General features: G+C 44.6%; 1 protein-coding gene across 2 annotated transcripts in view; it reads left to right on the top strand.

Moving 5' to 3' along the window:
- Positions 1 to 16,682, top strand: part of HIPK3 (homeodomain interacting protein kinase 3) — a 112,063-nt gene extending 95,381 nt beyond the window's left edge. The window contains exons 7-17 of one of the 2 annotated variants that reach the window (XM_018567886.1): positions 6,544 to 6,703; positions 7,404 to 7,515; positions 7,714 to 7,716; positions 8,565 to 8,692; positions 8,763 to 8,887; positions 9,763 to 9,924; positions 10,028 to 10,321; positions 12,743 to 12,883; positions 13,356 to 13,589; positions 14,196 to 14,331; positions 16,008 to 16,682. In XM_018567886.1, coding sequence (XP_018423388.1) covers positions 6,544 to 6,703; positions 7,404 to 7,515; positions 7,714 to 7,716; positions 8,565 to 8,692; positions 8,763 to 8,887; positions 9,763 to 9,924; positions 10,028 to 10,321; positions 12,743 to 12,883; positions 13,356 to 13,589; positions 14,196 to 14,331; positions 16,008 to 16,460 — 1,948 coding nt within the window. In that variant the 3' untranslated portion in view covers positions 16,461 to 16,682. Of the gene's footprint in view, positions 1 to 6,543; positions 6,704 to 7,403; positions 7,516 to 7,713; positions 7,717 to 8,564; positions 8,693 to 8,762; positions 8,888 to 9,762; positions 9,925 to 10,027; positions 10,322 to 12,742; positions 12,884 to 13,355; positions 13,595 to 14,195; positions 14,332 to 16,007 lie in introns of both variants that reach the window. The other variant, XM_018567892.1, reaches the window with a different exon arrangement.
- Positions 16,683 to 16,943: the final 261 nt, after the last annotated feature.

Consider the following 16,943-nt stretch of genomic DNA (forward strand, 5'->3'; position numbering starts at 1 on the left):
CATACACGCGATCCGCCGGCTCTACAGCCGGCGGATCGCTTGTATGGTGACAGGCATCGCTGCCTGTTTTTAAATTTCGGCCATTTCCCGCTCGCGCGGGGGGGCGTGTCTGAGCGGACGTCTAAAGACGCCCGCTCAGATCTAGAGAGCTCGGCCCGGCCGGCCCGGAGGTGGTTAACTTTTAAATGTATGTTACAGTAGAAATATTTACAGGCTGCTTCTGTAGACTGTCCAACTTTGGAAAGTAAAAGCTATTTAAAGCAACTGTACTGAATGCAGACTAAACACACTTGCAGAATCTGAATAGTAGACACCATGAGGTGTCCGCACATCCCTTACCCTTTTTGAAAGTATCACGGAACAATGGCATGTCCTCCCTGCTACCGTGCAGTAGCTCTGGAAGTTAGAGATTTTTTGCGCATGTATGAACGCTCTTTTTTCTGCACGCCAAAACGTGCTGGATTGCAAACGCCGATGTGTGAATGGAGCCTTAGGGCCTATGCACATTGTTGCAGTTTTGAAGTCGAACTCTGGGGCACATTTTTATTAAACCTTGCAATGGGGCTACCCCCACACTGCAAGGGTTAACTGCTCGTTTTGGTCTAGGGAAGAAAATAACAAAAAAGTTATACTCACCTGATCCTTTGAGTGGGCTTACACTTAGACCCTAAGGGAGGGGTAGCCAAACTCCGGCCCTCCAGCTGTGGTGCAACTACAAATCCCATGAGGCATTGCAAGATTCTCACAGCCACCAGGCATGACTCCTGGAGTGAGATGCATCGTGTGATTTGTAGTTTCACCACAGCTGGAGGGCTGGAATTTGGCTACTCCTGCCCTAAGGGCTAGTTCACACCAGCTCCAGTGCGCTCACTGCATTCTGGGGCAGGAGGAGGCGTGGTGGGGCATTGAAGTCAATGGCTACCGCATTGCGATCGCTCGCACCGGAACGTGTGGCACATCAATGCCTGCGTTCTGGTCCGGTGCAGTTAGACAAAATAGTGCATGCAGCATTTTTTCTGACCTGACTGGAACGCAGGCATTGGTGTCCCATGCTTTCCGGTGTGGGCGATCGCACTGCGGCATGGTTTTTGGTGCCATTGACTTTAACACCACCACGCCCCAGAACGCAGTGAGCCAGCCGGGATGCGATCCAGTGCGGGCCGGAACGCACTGGGGCTGTTATGAACTAGCCCTTGGTCCGGTCCCTGGAGCCTCTTTCGTCCTCTGCTGCAGCGGTCTAAGGTCCTGTAAGTCATCACATCCTATACACAGTGTATAGGATGTTAGGACGCTGAGGGATGTACCATCGCAGTGGAGGAGACACATTTCAGGGAGTGCTGAGACACCCGAGTATTGGGTGAGCATAACTTATATACTTGTTTTGCTCCCTAGACCACAATGAGCACCATTACATTGGTTAGAAAAAAATTCCCCAGTGTTCTGCATTAAACTAAACCACACTGAAGTGTCCAGCACTGTATTCATTGTTGGTTTCCACTAGGGATGCACCAATACCGTTTTTCCAAGTACAAGTACTAATACATGTCCAAGTACTCATAGATACAAGTACTGATACATTCTTGTTTATGGTCATGTGACAGTTTTTCTAAAACAATACAGACTAATGATGTCAGGACAGTGGAGGAGCACCAGAGCCAGGTCCCAGCTGCAACCCTGGTAGTTCTCATGAAAATGCCAAGTATCGGCACTGGTATCTGAACATCCCTAGTTTCCACTTTCCACCAATGGGTTTTTGTGGATTGAAGTTGAGCAAGTGCAGGCTGCAGCTTTTTTTTCCCCCTTCGGTTTTTAGGAAATGCATAACATTTTTTTCAATGGCCCAGCATTCAAAACCAGACCAAACACATTTCTTTATAAACCAGAACAGTGGAAAAATAAAAAGAATCACCTGTGCAGTTATTACCAGGGTGGATCACATCATTCTTTTTGTCTTCTTCATTGTTTTAGGCATTAGAAAAGAGACACTTGTGTAGGATAGAGTTATAGGGGTATTTGGGTTTCAATAAGTTGGGATTTAAGGGATTGTAGATGAGCAGTCTCCCCGGTCGAGGAATTCTCCAACGTCATGCTGCAGTTGCAAGAATGTGTTCCTTTACTTTGTCAAAGTTTGTTATCCTGTCTGCTGTGGATTCCTTGCCTCATGTTCACATTGCTGAAAAGAGAGCCTGTATTTACAGAACATGCCAACTGGAATACGTTCAGCGGACTGAACGCGGAAAATATGACCACAGTGAAATATTTACAAAAGCACTGAAGCACAGTAGCATTCTTAAATAGGTCAAAGCCCTAGTATAGATTAAACAGACAAGACAGATGGTATCAGAGGTTTATCCCTTTTGCTGCTGTTTAGGATAGAGGAAGGAAAGGAGTTATGAAACTCAGTGGCTTCATGTAGGTATTATGTAATATTAGCCCAGACCCATATCATACCATCCAGAGCAGACGATCTCTCATATCAAATTTACTGTCGTGGGGTGACTTGAAACCTGGCCGAGTAACTAGCGCCTGGGGAAATTTATAATCGTCAGCAGCTTGTCCAGTGTAAATACTGTCTGCAGGTATTTATCACAGGTTTGCAGTTTAATCATCATTTGCTCCGTCACATGGGGTTGGAAACCTGTCCAGAACATTTTACATATATCAGCAACCGCTTGTCATTGTATCTGCAGCCTGATGCATATATATAATGCTTCATGTTACAAATGCAAAACATGCAACTGTTGTATGTGCTACATTTATGCTATCTCAGGTCACGGTTCCTAGACTTTCTCCAACACTATGTGAAAACATTGTGTGATTCTACCACAGATGGTGCATGTTTAGTTGAACTGCTAGGCTAAGACCCTCTAAACCAGTGGTTCTCAACCTGTGTAACTTCAGGACCCACATTTGTGCTTAGTCATTAATTCGCGACCCAAGTCGCACCGTACTGCAATACACGGCATTGCGCTACCGCACTTTCTGGTGTGATCGATCAGATGGGCAGGAGGTGCGCTTGGGGTGCCATTCAAATGAATGGCAACACAACGCACCTCCTGCACCAGAACACGCAGTAGTTGTGATTGCATGGTACAGTGCGTTAATCACATGGGACTGTGCGATAAACACACTGTACTAGTGTGAACAGGCTCTCAAAAACACTGACCGACACACAACCACAGACACAATATCACACTCAGACACACACACACTCCAAATATGTTTTTTAAGATCCACCCAGTCTCCCTACCTTATGAGAATCGGAGTGGATCCTCAGGCTGGGTCCTAGTGTGTGCTGCTGTGCTATGATGGATGCATATGTGCATTGCTTGTACAGTTCCCCTGACCCTGTAGAAGTGCTGGGAGCCAGAATGTGACGTCACTCCAGTCCCGGGACCTCTACAATGCATGCAAGGGAGCTGAAAGCAATGCACGTATGGTTGGAGATCCCTCACAGCCATATCCCCAGCCCACCCCACCTCAAGCTGACACTCGGCACCAGGCAGCATATTATGAATGGCTGCTTTGCACGAGAACTGACAGTGCTGCCCTAGGGGGAGGCTAAGGAGCCTCTCACCTAGCGCAGTGGAAGACATGCAGGGACCCACTTGTGGGTCACGACCCACCAGTTGAGAACCACAGCTCTAAAAGATACCCAGTCTCTGTTATATAAACAGGCTCCACCATAGAGAATGAGTTAAAGGAGAACTATGGGTTTAAGGCTTTACCCCATAGTTCTCCTTAGGGTAACGGGAGGACACAAACTAGCGTCCTCCCGGCACCCTAGGCTCAGTATACCGCAAGCTGTAGCTCGCGGTATACTGAGACGCCGCAGCTGAAGCAGGATCCCGACAATTATGTCTGGATCCGCCCAGCTGCGTGACTGACAGCTGGCTCTGCCTATCTAAAGGCAGAGCCAGCTGTACCCGCCCCTCCCCCGTCCGTTACGCCAGTCAGCGCTGGCGGATCGGGGAGGGGGGAATCCAGCCCCTCCCCTGTCACGGTAGAGAGCCGTGACAGGATCGAGAGGTGAGCGAACGCCAGTATGTGTTCGCTCACCTCCCGATCTACAGTCTCATTGTCACAGGTCGGCTAGAACTATGAGGTGAGTGAAAAGCACTCACCTCATAGTTCTCCTTTAAATACTTTCCATTCCTGTAGGTGATGTGTTCAGCGCTACAGGCTGCACTTCAATCTGACACTTCCGGGTCATCAAACATGTCAGGGGGCATGTTGGATCTTCACTCCATTGCAGAGCTACAGGCACCATTATCTGACACTTCCCAGTATTGGATAGGATGTCTCCTGTTGGGTGCTGTGGTTCCTTTCGTTAATTCCTATATCACTATAGAAAACTGTAGTGGACTGCTGGAGAAACACCCAGAAATGTCAGATAGCAGAGATGTCTTTACCTCTGCAAGAAAGTGAAGGTCCAACATACCACCCAATGAAAACATAGGTATTTATCTTCTTTTACAGGGTTGCGGCTGTTCACTTTTTTTAATGAAAGTGACAGGTTCTCTTTAAGCTGGCCGCACATGTTACAATCTGACTGTACAATCTCCTTTGGATTTACCCTAACCGTGTAGTTTGAGAGCCTAACTGAACAATCTGTTCCATTTACATCCATTCAGGCAAGCCCTTGTACTGCATAGTTGTTGACAAATCTGGAGGGCATTTGTACAAATTGATTGTAATGTCTGTGGCTAGGTGTGTGTGAAAAGGTGAGTACACACATTGCTGAAGTCTCCAGCTCAGGGTTTATTGCATTGTTATCTCTTATCAACATCCCATTTACGGTGCCACCAATCATGTTTATAATATGTCACGGCACATGTGGACTGCGACTCATTTGGTCCAGCACTATTTGCCTTTACTCTGGGGTGCGGCAAAATAAGCTTAACATGTAAGCTTGTCCCCTCTGTAGGTCCCACCACTCATAGCAACACATTGATTGTAACTGTCACATTTCCAGTTGAGATAAAATGAATGGACACACATCATCGAATGCTCTTGTTAATACAGAAACATTTATTTGCTCGAGTCTTTATAAATCTGTCCAACATTTCTGTGCAGCTCTCTGCTCTACTCTGGCTTCAGAAGCTTGCAGTAACAGATGCTGGTCTCCCTGGTCGTCTTTCATAGGCAATGTGGGTAACAAGTTCTACTTTAGTCAGCAGTTTGCTGAAAATCATCTTTGATTTGTGGTCTTATACATGCTGATTAGTGATCTCTGCAAGATGTGTTCAGTTACTGAAACAAGAAAGAGACTGGGAGATGAATGAGGAGGGCTGGAACACAAGCAAAGGTATAAATGAGTAAGATTTGTCAATTGCAGCGATGCCGATGAACTCATCAGATTTTAGTTGATAGAAGATTCGTTAGTAAGGATGAAAGGATATATATTATGTATTATTTACAAACTAGTGGATGAACTGAATACCACAGTTTTTGTACTCACTCTCTAGAGACTGACAGCAGAAATTTCTCACTGATCATCATATTGTTCCATTTATTACCAGATACATAAAAACCTCCTCCTCTTGCAGTGTGGCTATCCCCGCACTGCAACGGTTATCTACTCATTTATATCTAGGGGTATTGTATAAAGCACTATTATTGACCTGATCCGTGCTCCCTTGGTAGTCAGCACCCGCCTTCCTCCCTTCCACTCCGGCTGTGGAATGTCCCTCGGCATCCTCACATCTAATGCACGGCTATAGACCTTGCAATAGTCACTTTAAAAAACTATAATAGGCTTTCACTTGAAGTTGTATATTTTACTGGTGTGCGACTCCTGTAGCTTTAGAAGCTATGCAGAAGGACAGATTATGACCTTTAAGTGGCCGTTTACAGATGGGCCCCCCAATTCCCTGTACATTATATGACAGCATTTACATTGCAAAGCATTTCCCGCTCTAGTTTTTATGATTTTTGTTTTGGTTGAATACATTGTAAGAATTATTTCTTATTATTGTAAGCCTCTAGTAGGTTGCAATTTACTAGCCAAGACTCCAAAGGTGTGCCTGCTCCTTTCTCATTGAGGGATGAAGTTAGGAGGCTCTCCAAATGTATGTCGATCTCAATCAAGCTATGAACCTATATTAAAGTGTCCACGGGCTCTCGTAGGCGTTAAGAGGTATCTTGGTGAGGTGAAATCCAAGAGGTATAGAAGAAGACAGGAGTGCCTGATATAATGATTGGTGATCATGAAGAGTTTAGTTCATCATAAACCATCAAAAGTCCCCTGTAAGTGTCTAAAACCTGGAGGTATCAGATCTTTTGAGGTGCTGGGGCACTTGAAGCACTTTGAAGGCCCATTATATGTCTATGTATTGTCAGTTTTAGCTTGCTCTTGTCATCTCCCTATAGATTTCCATTACTGTCATCATAGATTGCAGCTGACATGTTGGTTACTGAAGAGGACAATTGTCTTGATTTAGAAATGTATGAATAGTGGTATTATTGACAACTCTGTGTAAATGTGTGAAGCCTTTTTAAAAGATTTATAATTAAGAAACTCTGTCTGTGTTTGGCCAACAGTGTGAAATCGTGTTTCCATATAATTGATGTCTGCAAGTCACGTCCCGGCTTGGGTGACACTGTTAACCGCAATAAAACATCAGTCATGAGACCACTGGGCCCAGCCAACGCAGCTAACATTTCAGCCGGTTTCTCCAAGCTTGGCAACGTCAGGGGTCAGGTGAGTGCGCGCCAGTGTCCTCATTTATCAAGAAGTCTTTTCTAAGAGCTCTCTGTATTCTTTACAGCAACCAAATTCAGACGTACACCAGAAAATGAGAGCAGAAAGAATGTTTCAAATTGAATAGGAGTTAAATGTCACTATAGACAGTTTTTATGAAGTAGACTTTTAACTTTACCTGCGAATGTTATAAGGATTCTGCTTGGCACAAGTTCCAGGTCTGTCATACATATCGTCCTTTTGCATCTTAATGAGTCCCGGTTGCGGGGCACCTGATATGCACTTCTTTGTTTAGAGCCATTGACTTTAATAATGAAGCAAGGATACGTATGACAGCCATGGAGCACCTGGCAAACAAGTCATCAGTGACAGCATTTTTATCCTGCCCTGGCAGGTTCCCTTTAAAAAAAACTGAAATTCTTTAACTGGAGAAATCCTTAAGGCATGTCCTCACTTTGTACAATGATAGGGAAGATGCTGGCTCTTGTAGAACAGCTATGGGAATCCACAAGCTTCTCTGCAGTGTCTGTTATGGGCAGATGTTTTGTATGTGGCTAGTGAGCCCTCTTGTGGGTGGATAAAAAAATGACACCTTGGGTACAGATAAACATCGAGCAGTAGTAGTAAAATGCTTTTTCTACTGTAGAAGTAGTCTAATAAACTTTTATTTATTCACGTTTTTTTTCCGTTTGTCTTCCAGGCTTTAACCACATCAGGCCATACAGTTATCCATCATGGAATACCAGTGCAGGCAGGAGCTCCATTTGGTTGCAATGATGCTTTTCAGCAAACATTAATCCTTTGTCCCCCAGGTATAATTTACAGATATAATATTTACTATAATTTTAAGAGGGAGCCTGTCCCTTATAAATAAAATAAAAAGAGCTTCATGATAAAGAAGGATTTTAATACCTACCTGTTCTGCTGCCTGCACCATTGCTCTCCTCAGTATTCTGATGCTTGTTGAATCTTCAGCATTTGTCACTTCTGGACGTGTCAGGCTTTAAAAGCCCCCACAGGTCATCAATTTAGAGATACCCCAAAATACTACCTCTTCAAGTTTACGCAGAGTCCCGCCGGCAAAAGTCGCCGGGAGTCTGTTTAAACAGCCCCGATGCTGGCGACGTACACTGTACGTCATTAGTCACGAAGGGGTTAGAATAGAAAAAGAGATTGAGGATACAGTACTCAATCTCTTTTTTCTGCAGCCCCTGTTATAATGAACAGGAAGCCTCTATTCATACATTGTGGATATAGTATGTGTTACTATGGCCACAGTTATGAATGAATAGGAAGTAATATCACTTCCCATTCATAACTGGGACATAGTAACGCATACTATGTCCAGTTATTTACAAACACTCAACAATTAGCTGATCGCTGAGCATTTGTATACCGCTCTCCATCCTTAATCGGCTGTCACAGGGGGCCGAGCGGGCAGAGGGGAGAAGAGCGCCGCCTCCTATGACAAATCATAGCGCTCTTCAACCTGACACACATCGCTGCCTGCATTCAGAAGAGGAGAGGAGATCAAACGGAGCTCGTGTACTGAGCTCTGTTTGATCTCCGGCCGCAGATCTGCTGTGCTGGTCCCGGGCTCACACCGGTAACAGCAGAGCCCAGCCAGCAGCGGCGGCGAAGGGGGGGGGGCCCGCACACCCAACCGGATATTACAAGCGATCGGGCGTCTCTACAGACGCCCGAACGCTTGTATGTAAACAGCCATCGCTAGCTGCTCAAGAAGCCGCTGTCCGGCCGTTTAATTACAACGGCCGGACAGCAGGTAGTTAACGTATAATTTACAAATTCTTAGCTTCTTTGTTGCATGACTTTAGGTATGTAAATGTTTTTTTGTTTTTTTTTGCAGGAATGCCACCAAACCATGGGAAGCCCACCAGTTACTCAGTGAGAGTGGACAACACTGTGCCCCTTGTTACACAAGCCCCCGGCATCCAACCCCTGCAGATAAGACCTGGTGTTCTCTCACAGGTGAGTTTACTACCAAACTAACATTTTTCATTTGTGTCTCAGATCATGCTAACATCATTATCTCTTTCAGCAAACGTGGTCAAACGGATCGCAGCCCATATTGGTTCCTGCATGGCAGCAAATGACAACAGTGGCACCAACAACTACAATTGCCACTGATAGCATGGCTGGACCCCAGAGATTAGGCGACTGGGGGTATGTCTTACAGTGGGTTTTTGGTTCTTTTTTTCCTAATAAATCTCTGTTTTGTATATTCTTACTCTGTGAGACAGGGGCACAGATTTGTTGTTAAGACAGAAGGCAGCCAGTCAGTGCCATTGCCTCAAAGATTCTGTCCAGTGGGTGCAACCAGGTAACATTAGCTTGCCAGTACCTGGGCACAGTTCAAATCTGCTAAAAGTTAAAAGAGAACTATGGGGTAAGTGTTTTTCCTTATAGTTCTCTTAAGGGTCACGGCTAGCATCCTCCCGTGACCCAAAGCTCAGTATATTGCGATAGACCCAGCTGCGTGAGTGACAGCTGACTCTGCCTATCTAGAGGCAGAGCCAGCTGTGCCCGCCCCCTCCCCGTCCGTTCCTCCAGTCAGCCTGGAGGCTCGAACTATGGGGATGAGTGATTTTCACTCACCTCATAGCTCTCCTTTAAGTATCTTTGTGGTGTTAGCATTGCTTCTCTTTATGCTACATTGACACGCGGATTCCTTGTGGCAGGAATCTCGGGTGTCCTATTTAGATGCTGCCACAGTACTCGTTGAAGTTAGTGTTTATGTGTTTCTGGGGCTCTAGTGACACAGTTGTTGCACCCAGGTTCCCATCTGTGCCTCACAGCCACTGCAAAGGCATCTTACTTTTGTCTCTGGCTTCTCCATGTTTTTTATGGAGGATGCAAGCAGAGCAGTGAGATGTCCTTTCTTGCGTGCCTAATAGCTACTAAGAGGAAGGGGCAGAATGTTGAATACTGACGGGCAAGTGTTGAAAATGGGCTTTGCCGTGCACCCCAAAAATCTACCCTTTGTCGTATGAGGCTTTAACATATCTGTTTTCTTACTATTTTTACTTGTATTTGTGTAGGAAAGTAATTCACCATGGAAACCATTACAGCTCAATGATCCTACAGCCTCTTTTAACCAACCAAATGACACTGTCGGCTCCTCAGCCCATCAGTTTAGGCATCGCACACGTGGTGTGGCCTCAGCCTGCTGCTAACAAACGGAACAAGCTTTGTCAGAACAGGTAAGAAGACATATCAATGGGCCGGATAAGTATGCTGGAATAACATGTTTGCATCTGTGATTGCTACTTTTCACCTTACTCATCACATAATCTTTGTCTACAGGAGTAACACAATACAGGATCCTGTTGTCCATAATAAAGCACTTACCTCTCCAAAGATCTCAAACAGCGCAAAGACCACAGAACCTGCAAGTTGTACGTTACCAACAGACAATCAGAACTCAGAGCAGCAAGAGGTTGGATTGTGTAAGGCAAACGAGGGGGCGACGTTGGATGTATCCAGCCAACAAAGGCAAACAATTGTTATAGCTGATTCACCCAGCCCTACAGTGAGTGTCATTACCATCAGCAGTGACACGGATGAGGAGGACTCTTCACAGACACACTCCCTGAGAGAGTAAGTGCTGCTTCTTGTTTTAGATTTCCACATGAGTGATGGTTTGCAGTGTCTTGGGGTTTATTCACCATAACCGAGCCAAGCCTGGGACCCCTCACACTGTAGATGACCAAATAAAGGATTTGTTTTTGTACCCTGCTTAAAAGCTGCTAAACTTCAAGTCGGAGCTGTGCCTTCAGTATCGCCTACTCTTCTTAGTCCTCTGGGTCGAATGAATGTTACTTTGAAGTATTTCCAAATGCAACCAGGTGTAAATACATGCATTTGACTTTATTTCAGCCTCTTATAATACGCTGTATAGCAGCTCTCATGCTAGGACAGGGAGAGACAGCACCAGAAGCCAATTAGTGACCTGCAGTGTGTATGAACTGACAAGGAGTGTGTTGACAGGTGGAGAGAGCAGAAAGATGACCCCATCAATCTGCTGCTCTTTCACTGCCAATCAAAGGCTGGCAACAGCAAGGTGACTTAGATATGTTTAACTGAAGAAGAGAGAATCTGCGAATCAGCCTGGCTGTTCTGTCGGGACTGTAGAGCAAATGTAAATCCTTTGGCATGTAAAACAGCTCTCATATGATATGCATTCAATTGTGTATGTAGCTATTCGCCTGTTTGGCTATAAATTGTTTATCTCTGGACTTTTTGAGGTATTTGCTTCTGTTAGTGGCTCTGGGTACTTATTCAGTAAACCACTGATGGTATCCAGCAGAAATTGCCACCGTTCTAAATTCAGAAGGCCTTCAGTTCACCTTATTTATATATTTTTTCCCATTGCCTGTTTGAAGCAGGTCTTTGAAAGCCTCTAGAAGGACCTGCGTTCTCACCGATCACTTTTCTTATGCCAACTCCCTCCCTCTGCTCTGTGTGTAATGCTTCCTGTAGATTGCAGCTGGGCTAGGTCATGAATAATTCCTTCATGAATGGTCGGGAATCTGCACAGTTAGATTGCCAAAGACTTTGATGGGTAAATTCGAGAATCCCTGGGATGTAGATTGAGAGGCCCAGGGTCAGGTATTCCCGGGACCCCATACTACTGTTAGCCGCAATGTTTTAACCCATTAGTGGCCTGTTGTGTTTAAGTATTTTAGTGTGATGATTAAATGACTTAGGCAGGTTGGCTTTGTCCTGCTTAGGTATATCCATGGTAAATGTTCAGGTTTGACTGGACTGTACCTTTGGCAACATTCACTGACTCAGATGCTTCGTACTATAAGAAAAGCTTTTCAAATATTATTAGAACACTGATTTATATAAACCATTTGAAGGGTGAATACTAGTAGTCTCAGAAATATTCAAGTTAGGGATGCACCGATACCGGTGTTTCTGTATCAAGTACAGATATTTTTTTTTTTTACGGTACTCGCCGATACCGAGTACCGGAAGTCCCATTAAGCAAGCCAGGCGGCGTGTAATGACTCGCCATCTGGCTTCCTGATTAGCTGGGAAGTCGGGCAGCGTGTAAAAACTCGCCCACCGGCTTCCCGATTAGCAGGGAAGCCGTCCCCATGCTTCTCGTCACCAGGTAACGAAAAAGCGTGGAGCCGGCTTTCTTGCCAATCAGGAAGCCGGGCGCCACGTCATTACACAATCAGGAAGCCGGCACCATGCTCCCTTGTCATGAGCACTTGTGAACTTTTAAAATGGGTTTCTTCACAATTCTTATAGATACAGAGATCAATAATGGTTTGTTTTAAAATGCTTTTACTGTTGAGAATATGTGGACGCTTTAGTGTACATGAATTGGGCACAGGCTCACAATATGTCATCGTTACATTTGCTCTTAACATAACATAAAATGTTTGAAAAAACAACTGAAAGTGTATTTCCACTTATGCAGTAAAATTTGAGAAAACCCCTCTATATGTTTGTTATATATTCCCATTTACACAGCTTACCGAAAAATATTTAAAAAACCCCTTATATTTCTTACCTTTTTAGATGTTTTGTTGTAGCAGGCCGATTCCAGGTTTTTCTGAGCACCTTCACAGTGATCTGTCCTTATTGAAAGACTCGGGACTGAAATTTGTGAATTGTGTTTCTCTCATTAACATTTGAATGCAGGAGCCAGGCTTTTAATCCTTTTAACCCTTTGTTAGGGCAGACAGTGTTCAGATCTACTTTACAAAGCATAATGAAATGAGCCAGCACAGGCAGGGTTAACAAACCCCTCACAGCTCCTCCTAACATTACAAGGAAGGAGAAGCAAGTAGAAATTGTAACCCTTAAGAAGCCAACATACCCTAACCCTAGTAAAAGCAATTTTAACTGTAAGAAGCACTTTTTTAGCTTATGGGATGTGAATGGTAACACAGAACAAATATAAAATCTCAATTTGAGTGTGAAAGTGGAAATACACTTTAAGCTGGAGTTATGCCAATGTTACTTTATGCACTAATGTCATGAATTGCTTTCATCACTCAGGTGCAAAGGAAGCCTGGACTGTGAAGCCTGTCAGAGTACTCTGAACATTGATCGAGTTTGTTCCCTGAGCAGTCCGGATAGCACCCTGAGCACCAGCTCCTCTGGCCAGTCCAGCCCATCCCCCCGCAAAAGACCCAACAGGTGACTTTACCAAACCATTGACTTTATTGTGTAGTACATGTGCAGCCTACATGGTCATATCTCTGTTCATAGGATTCCCTTCATAGATGGATATTATCAGCCAAACAAGAAAGGAGATAGAAGTTCAAATGTTTATTTTATTGTAGTGGCTTTCATAGATCTTCTTATTTCTTTTAGTAAAAATCTGAGTTTAAAGTATTTAAAAGCCAAATGTTGGTTTTCATGTAATATAGTAGGTCAGGTTTTTATTGCTGTTTGTGTACTTACTGGGCAGATTCACACTCTCTATTTGTTGTGGTTAAATAAGAAGTGTGTATGACAAAAACCTCCAAATCCGTGGAAATAAATGAAGAATTTGTGTTCTTTTAAGCAATAATTTCCCGTTAGGGATTAGTAGTATGATCTCAGTGCATCAGTGTCTATCATTATACCAGGGTGGCTAATATATATAATATGGGTTGTCCTTCAACAGCATGTCGGATGATGAACCTGAAAGTGGTTGTGATACAGTTGATGGATCACCGAGCTCGGATTCCTCTGGCCATGATAGTCCATTTGTAAAGAGCAGCTTTGTCACAGACACCAATGAGAACTCAGAAAACCGGGTATCGGAAAAAGTCGAGAGCAAACCTGCAGTGTGTACATTAGTGGTTCCACCTATCAGGATTGAAAAATGCAGGGACAATTCCCACAGGGCCACAAACAACAAAGGTGAGTGGCTTTTATTGATTTTTAACCTTCCTTTTCTTTCTCGTGCGCTTTTTCGCTCTCTCTCGCGCTTTTTCGCTCTCTCTCGCGCTTTTTCGCTCTCTCTCGCGCTTTTTCGCTCTCTCTCGCGCTTTTTCGCTCTCTCTCGCTCACTTTCTCTGGTGCTCTCTCTTTCTATCTCTCGCCTTCTCTCTCTCTCGGCTTCTCTCTCTCGGCTTCTCTCTCTCGCTTTCTCTCTCTCTCTCTCTTTCTCTCTCTCTCTCTCTCTTTCTCTCTCTCTCTCTCTCTCTCTCTCTCGCTTTCTCTCTCTCTCTCTCTCTCTCGATTTCTCTCTCTCGCTTTCTCTCTCTCTCTCGGCTTCTCTCTCTCGCTTTCTCTCTCTCTCGACTTCTCTTTCTCGCTTTCTCTCTCTCTCTCGCTTTCTCTCTCTCTCTCGCTCTCGCTTTCTCTCTCGCTTTCTCGCTCTCTCTCCCTTCCTTCTTTCCCCTGTTCAGGCATTAAGATGATGGAGGCTATTCTGAAATTTGGCCATTAACAATTGGGCTGCCTTCTTTTGTTGTGTGATATTTAATAGCAGGAGGCTAACATGAAGTGTATGTGTTTCAGATGCAGCTTGTCGCCCCCTAATAAAAGGCAGGTCAGCCCCTGGGAGAAAAAACCACCTCACAGCCCTTGGCAACCGCCAGCAGAAACTTACATCAGCATTCCAGCAGCATCAACAGCCTCTGAGTTTCAGCCAGGTACGTTTGGTTGTTTCACATCAAATGGAGTCCCAGATCTTGTCTGTTTATCACAGAAGAATATTTGTGAACCATGATGCTGCATATATTGTGTACACATTAGTTGTAAACCGTGTCAAAGTTGAAGGTTTTTTTCTTCTCCCTCGCTTAGTTGATGGGATATGAAATAACCTCATTCCTAACATGGGCTCATTTATTAATTTTCCCTCCATTATAAATGACCAGTTGTCCTAGTTTCCATAAAATTAGATTTGTATCTTCTTTGTCTATCCCCCAGACATGTAGCCAACTATATCTTATATAGCTTTGCCAGGGAAACACCTTTAGCCCTCTGATAAAACACAAAAGGAGGATGTTCTGATACCTCGAGGTGCTTTCTCTACAGTGGCCCTATAGAAATTTTCCTCATTTCAAATTTTAGTTTTTTATATTAAAATAACCACAGCAATCCATCACACCAGTATAATATGACCGTCGGTTTTAGAAGGCGGTTAGTACTTTTGTTACATTTAGGAACACCATGTGACTTTGCAGATATGACCTTCTACTTCTAGAGGTCTTTTGTTTCCTTATCTTTTAGAGTTGTCTTCACAAGCCCAGATTAGTGTACACTGTTTTTAGTCTGTCTGCAGTCAAACACTGCAGAGACACTTGTCTGCAGACCAGGATTGCGAGTAACAGGAAAGCCATCTGTCCACATACCTGTTTTATTCAGTATAAATAAACTATTTACTGCACTGAGCTCATGTAATCAGTGGGGAAGCTGATCACAAACTGCTGGAAGACATCAGCTCCTGCAAAAATCTAGCCCTGGCTATAGTCCATCAATGTGACTTCAGAATGCCATTTGTGGAAAGCAGAATTCCTATTAAGAGGGGTCACTGATGCCTTTTAAGGTCTAGGTCTGTACTTTGTTATATGTAGTTATTTCTTCTTATTAACCCCTTCGTGACTGACGACGTACAGTGTACGTCGCCAGCATCGGGAAGGCCTCAGTCATGAAGGGGTTAATACAGTATAGACTAGGGATGCACCGACACCGATACTAGTATTGGTATCAGCGCCTAGCCCGGGCAGTGCGTCATTACACATTGTCCGGCTTCCTGTTTGGCCTGTTCCATGCTCTCTCGTCACTTGTGGCGAGAAATCTAATGACGCGCTGCCCAGCTTCCTGATTGGTCGGAACCTGGCCAATCAGGAAGCAAGGCGTCGTGTAATGACGCGGAGCCCGGCTTTCTGATTGGTCGGGAAGCTGACTTCATGCTTCCTCGTCACCTCATGACAAGGGACCATGGAGCCGGCTTCCAGGCCAATCAGGAAGCCGGGTGCCGCGTCATTACACAGCGCCCGGCTTCCTGATTGGCCAGAAAGCTGGCTCCATGCTTTCTCTTCACCTAGTGACGAGAAGCATGGGGACGGCTTCCCTGTTAATCGGGAAGCCGGGTGGCGTGTCTTCACACACTTCCCGGCTAATCAGGAAGCCAGGTGGTGAGTCACCCAGCTTCCTGAATGTGACTTTCGGTATTGGCAAGTACCGAAAAAAATTATCGGTACTCAATACTGAAATACAGATATCGGTGCATCCCTAGTATAGACCATTCAACGTCTTTACTTGTGTATGTTCATCAGCCCAGGTTGACTATATAATGCATTTTACACAATTCTTCTTTTGGCAGGTACAACATTTTGGATCTGGTCATCAAGAATGGAATGGAAACTATGGGCACAGGAGACAGCAGGCATTCATCACACCCACCAGTCATCACTTCACCCTCCCACATGGAAGTCCAAATCACAGTGCAGTGCATGCTCACCTAGGTGGCCAGCACACCATCCTATCCTACCCACCTTCTGGTCCACTGAGCACTGGAGCACCTGTGGCCCACCTCCTGGCCTCCCCGTGTACCACAAGACCAATCTTACAACACCCTGCCTACAACTTCTCCCACCACGGCGGCATCATCCATCAGGTAGCCGTGGGAATCAACCCCCGTCTTCTACCTTCACCGACCATGCACCAGACTCAGTACAAACCGATTTTCCCATCCCACTCGTACATTGCCGCATCGCCCGCCTACGCGGGATTTCCCTTGAGCCCCACGAAACTCAACCAGTATCCGTACATGTGAGAACTCGACAAACCTACATGTAGAGGAGAAGCTCAAAGATTCAAACCTTTTGTTTGAAGCAGAACACAAGAACATGGCTTTTGATTAAAAAAAAGAGATGACAAAAAAAAAATTCCGCCATGGCACAAGAAGAAAAAGAAAAAATATTTTTTGAATCACGTAGACTTGGGTGCAATTTAAAACAATCTTGAGCTTTAAAAAAAAAGAAATTGAAAAAAAAAATCACTTTTAATGTGTTTTGCACATTTGGTATACCTTGTCTCTAGTCCTGTTCTCTTCTATTGTAACTCTAGACAGGTGACTTACAGGAGAGAGTTCACTCTCTCCTGATATATTTTTTATACAATTGCCTTCTAACTAGTGCAAGACACGTCTTTTTGGGAAGCCATTCAACGTACAGGTTTAGCGCAACAAATGCACATATCGTCAGCAGTACGGTGTACTCGTGTCAATCGTTTGTTTCTGTATGTCTTGGTGTTTCAG

This window comes from Nanorana parkeri, unplaced genomic scaffold (assembly GCF_000935625.1).
Source record: "Nanorana parkeri isolate BGI_ZX_2015 unplaced genomic scaffold, ASM93562v1 scaffold30, whole genome shotgun sequence".
NCBI lineage: Eukaryota > Metazoa > Chordata > Amphibia > Anura > Dicroglossidae > Nanorana > Nanorana parkeri.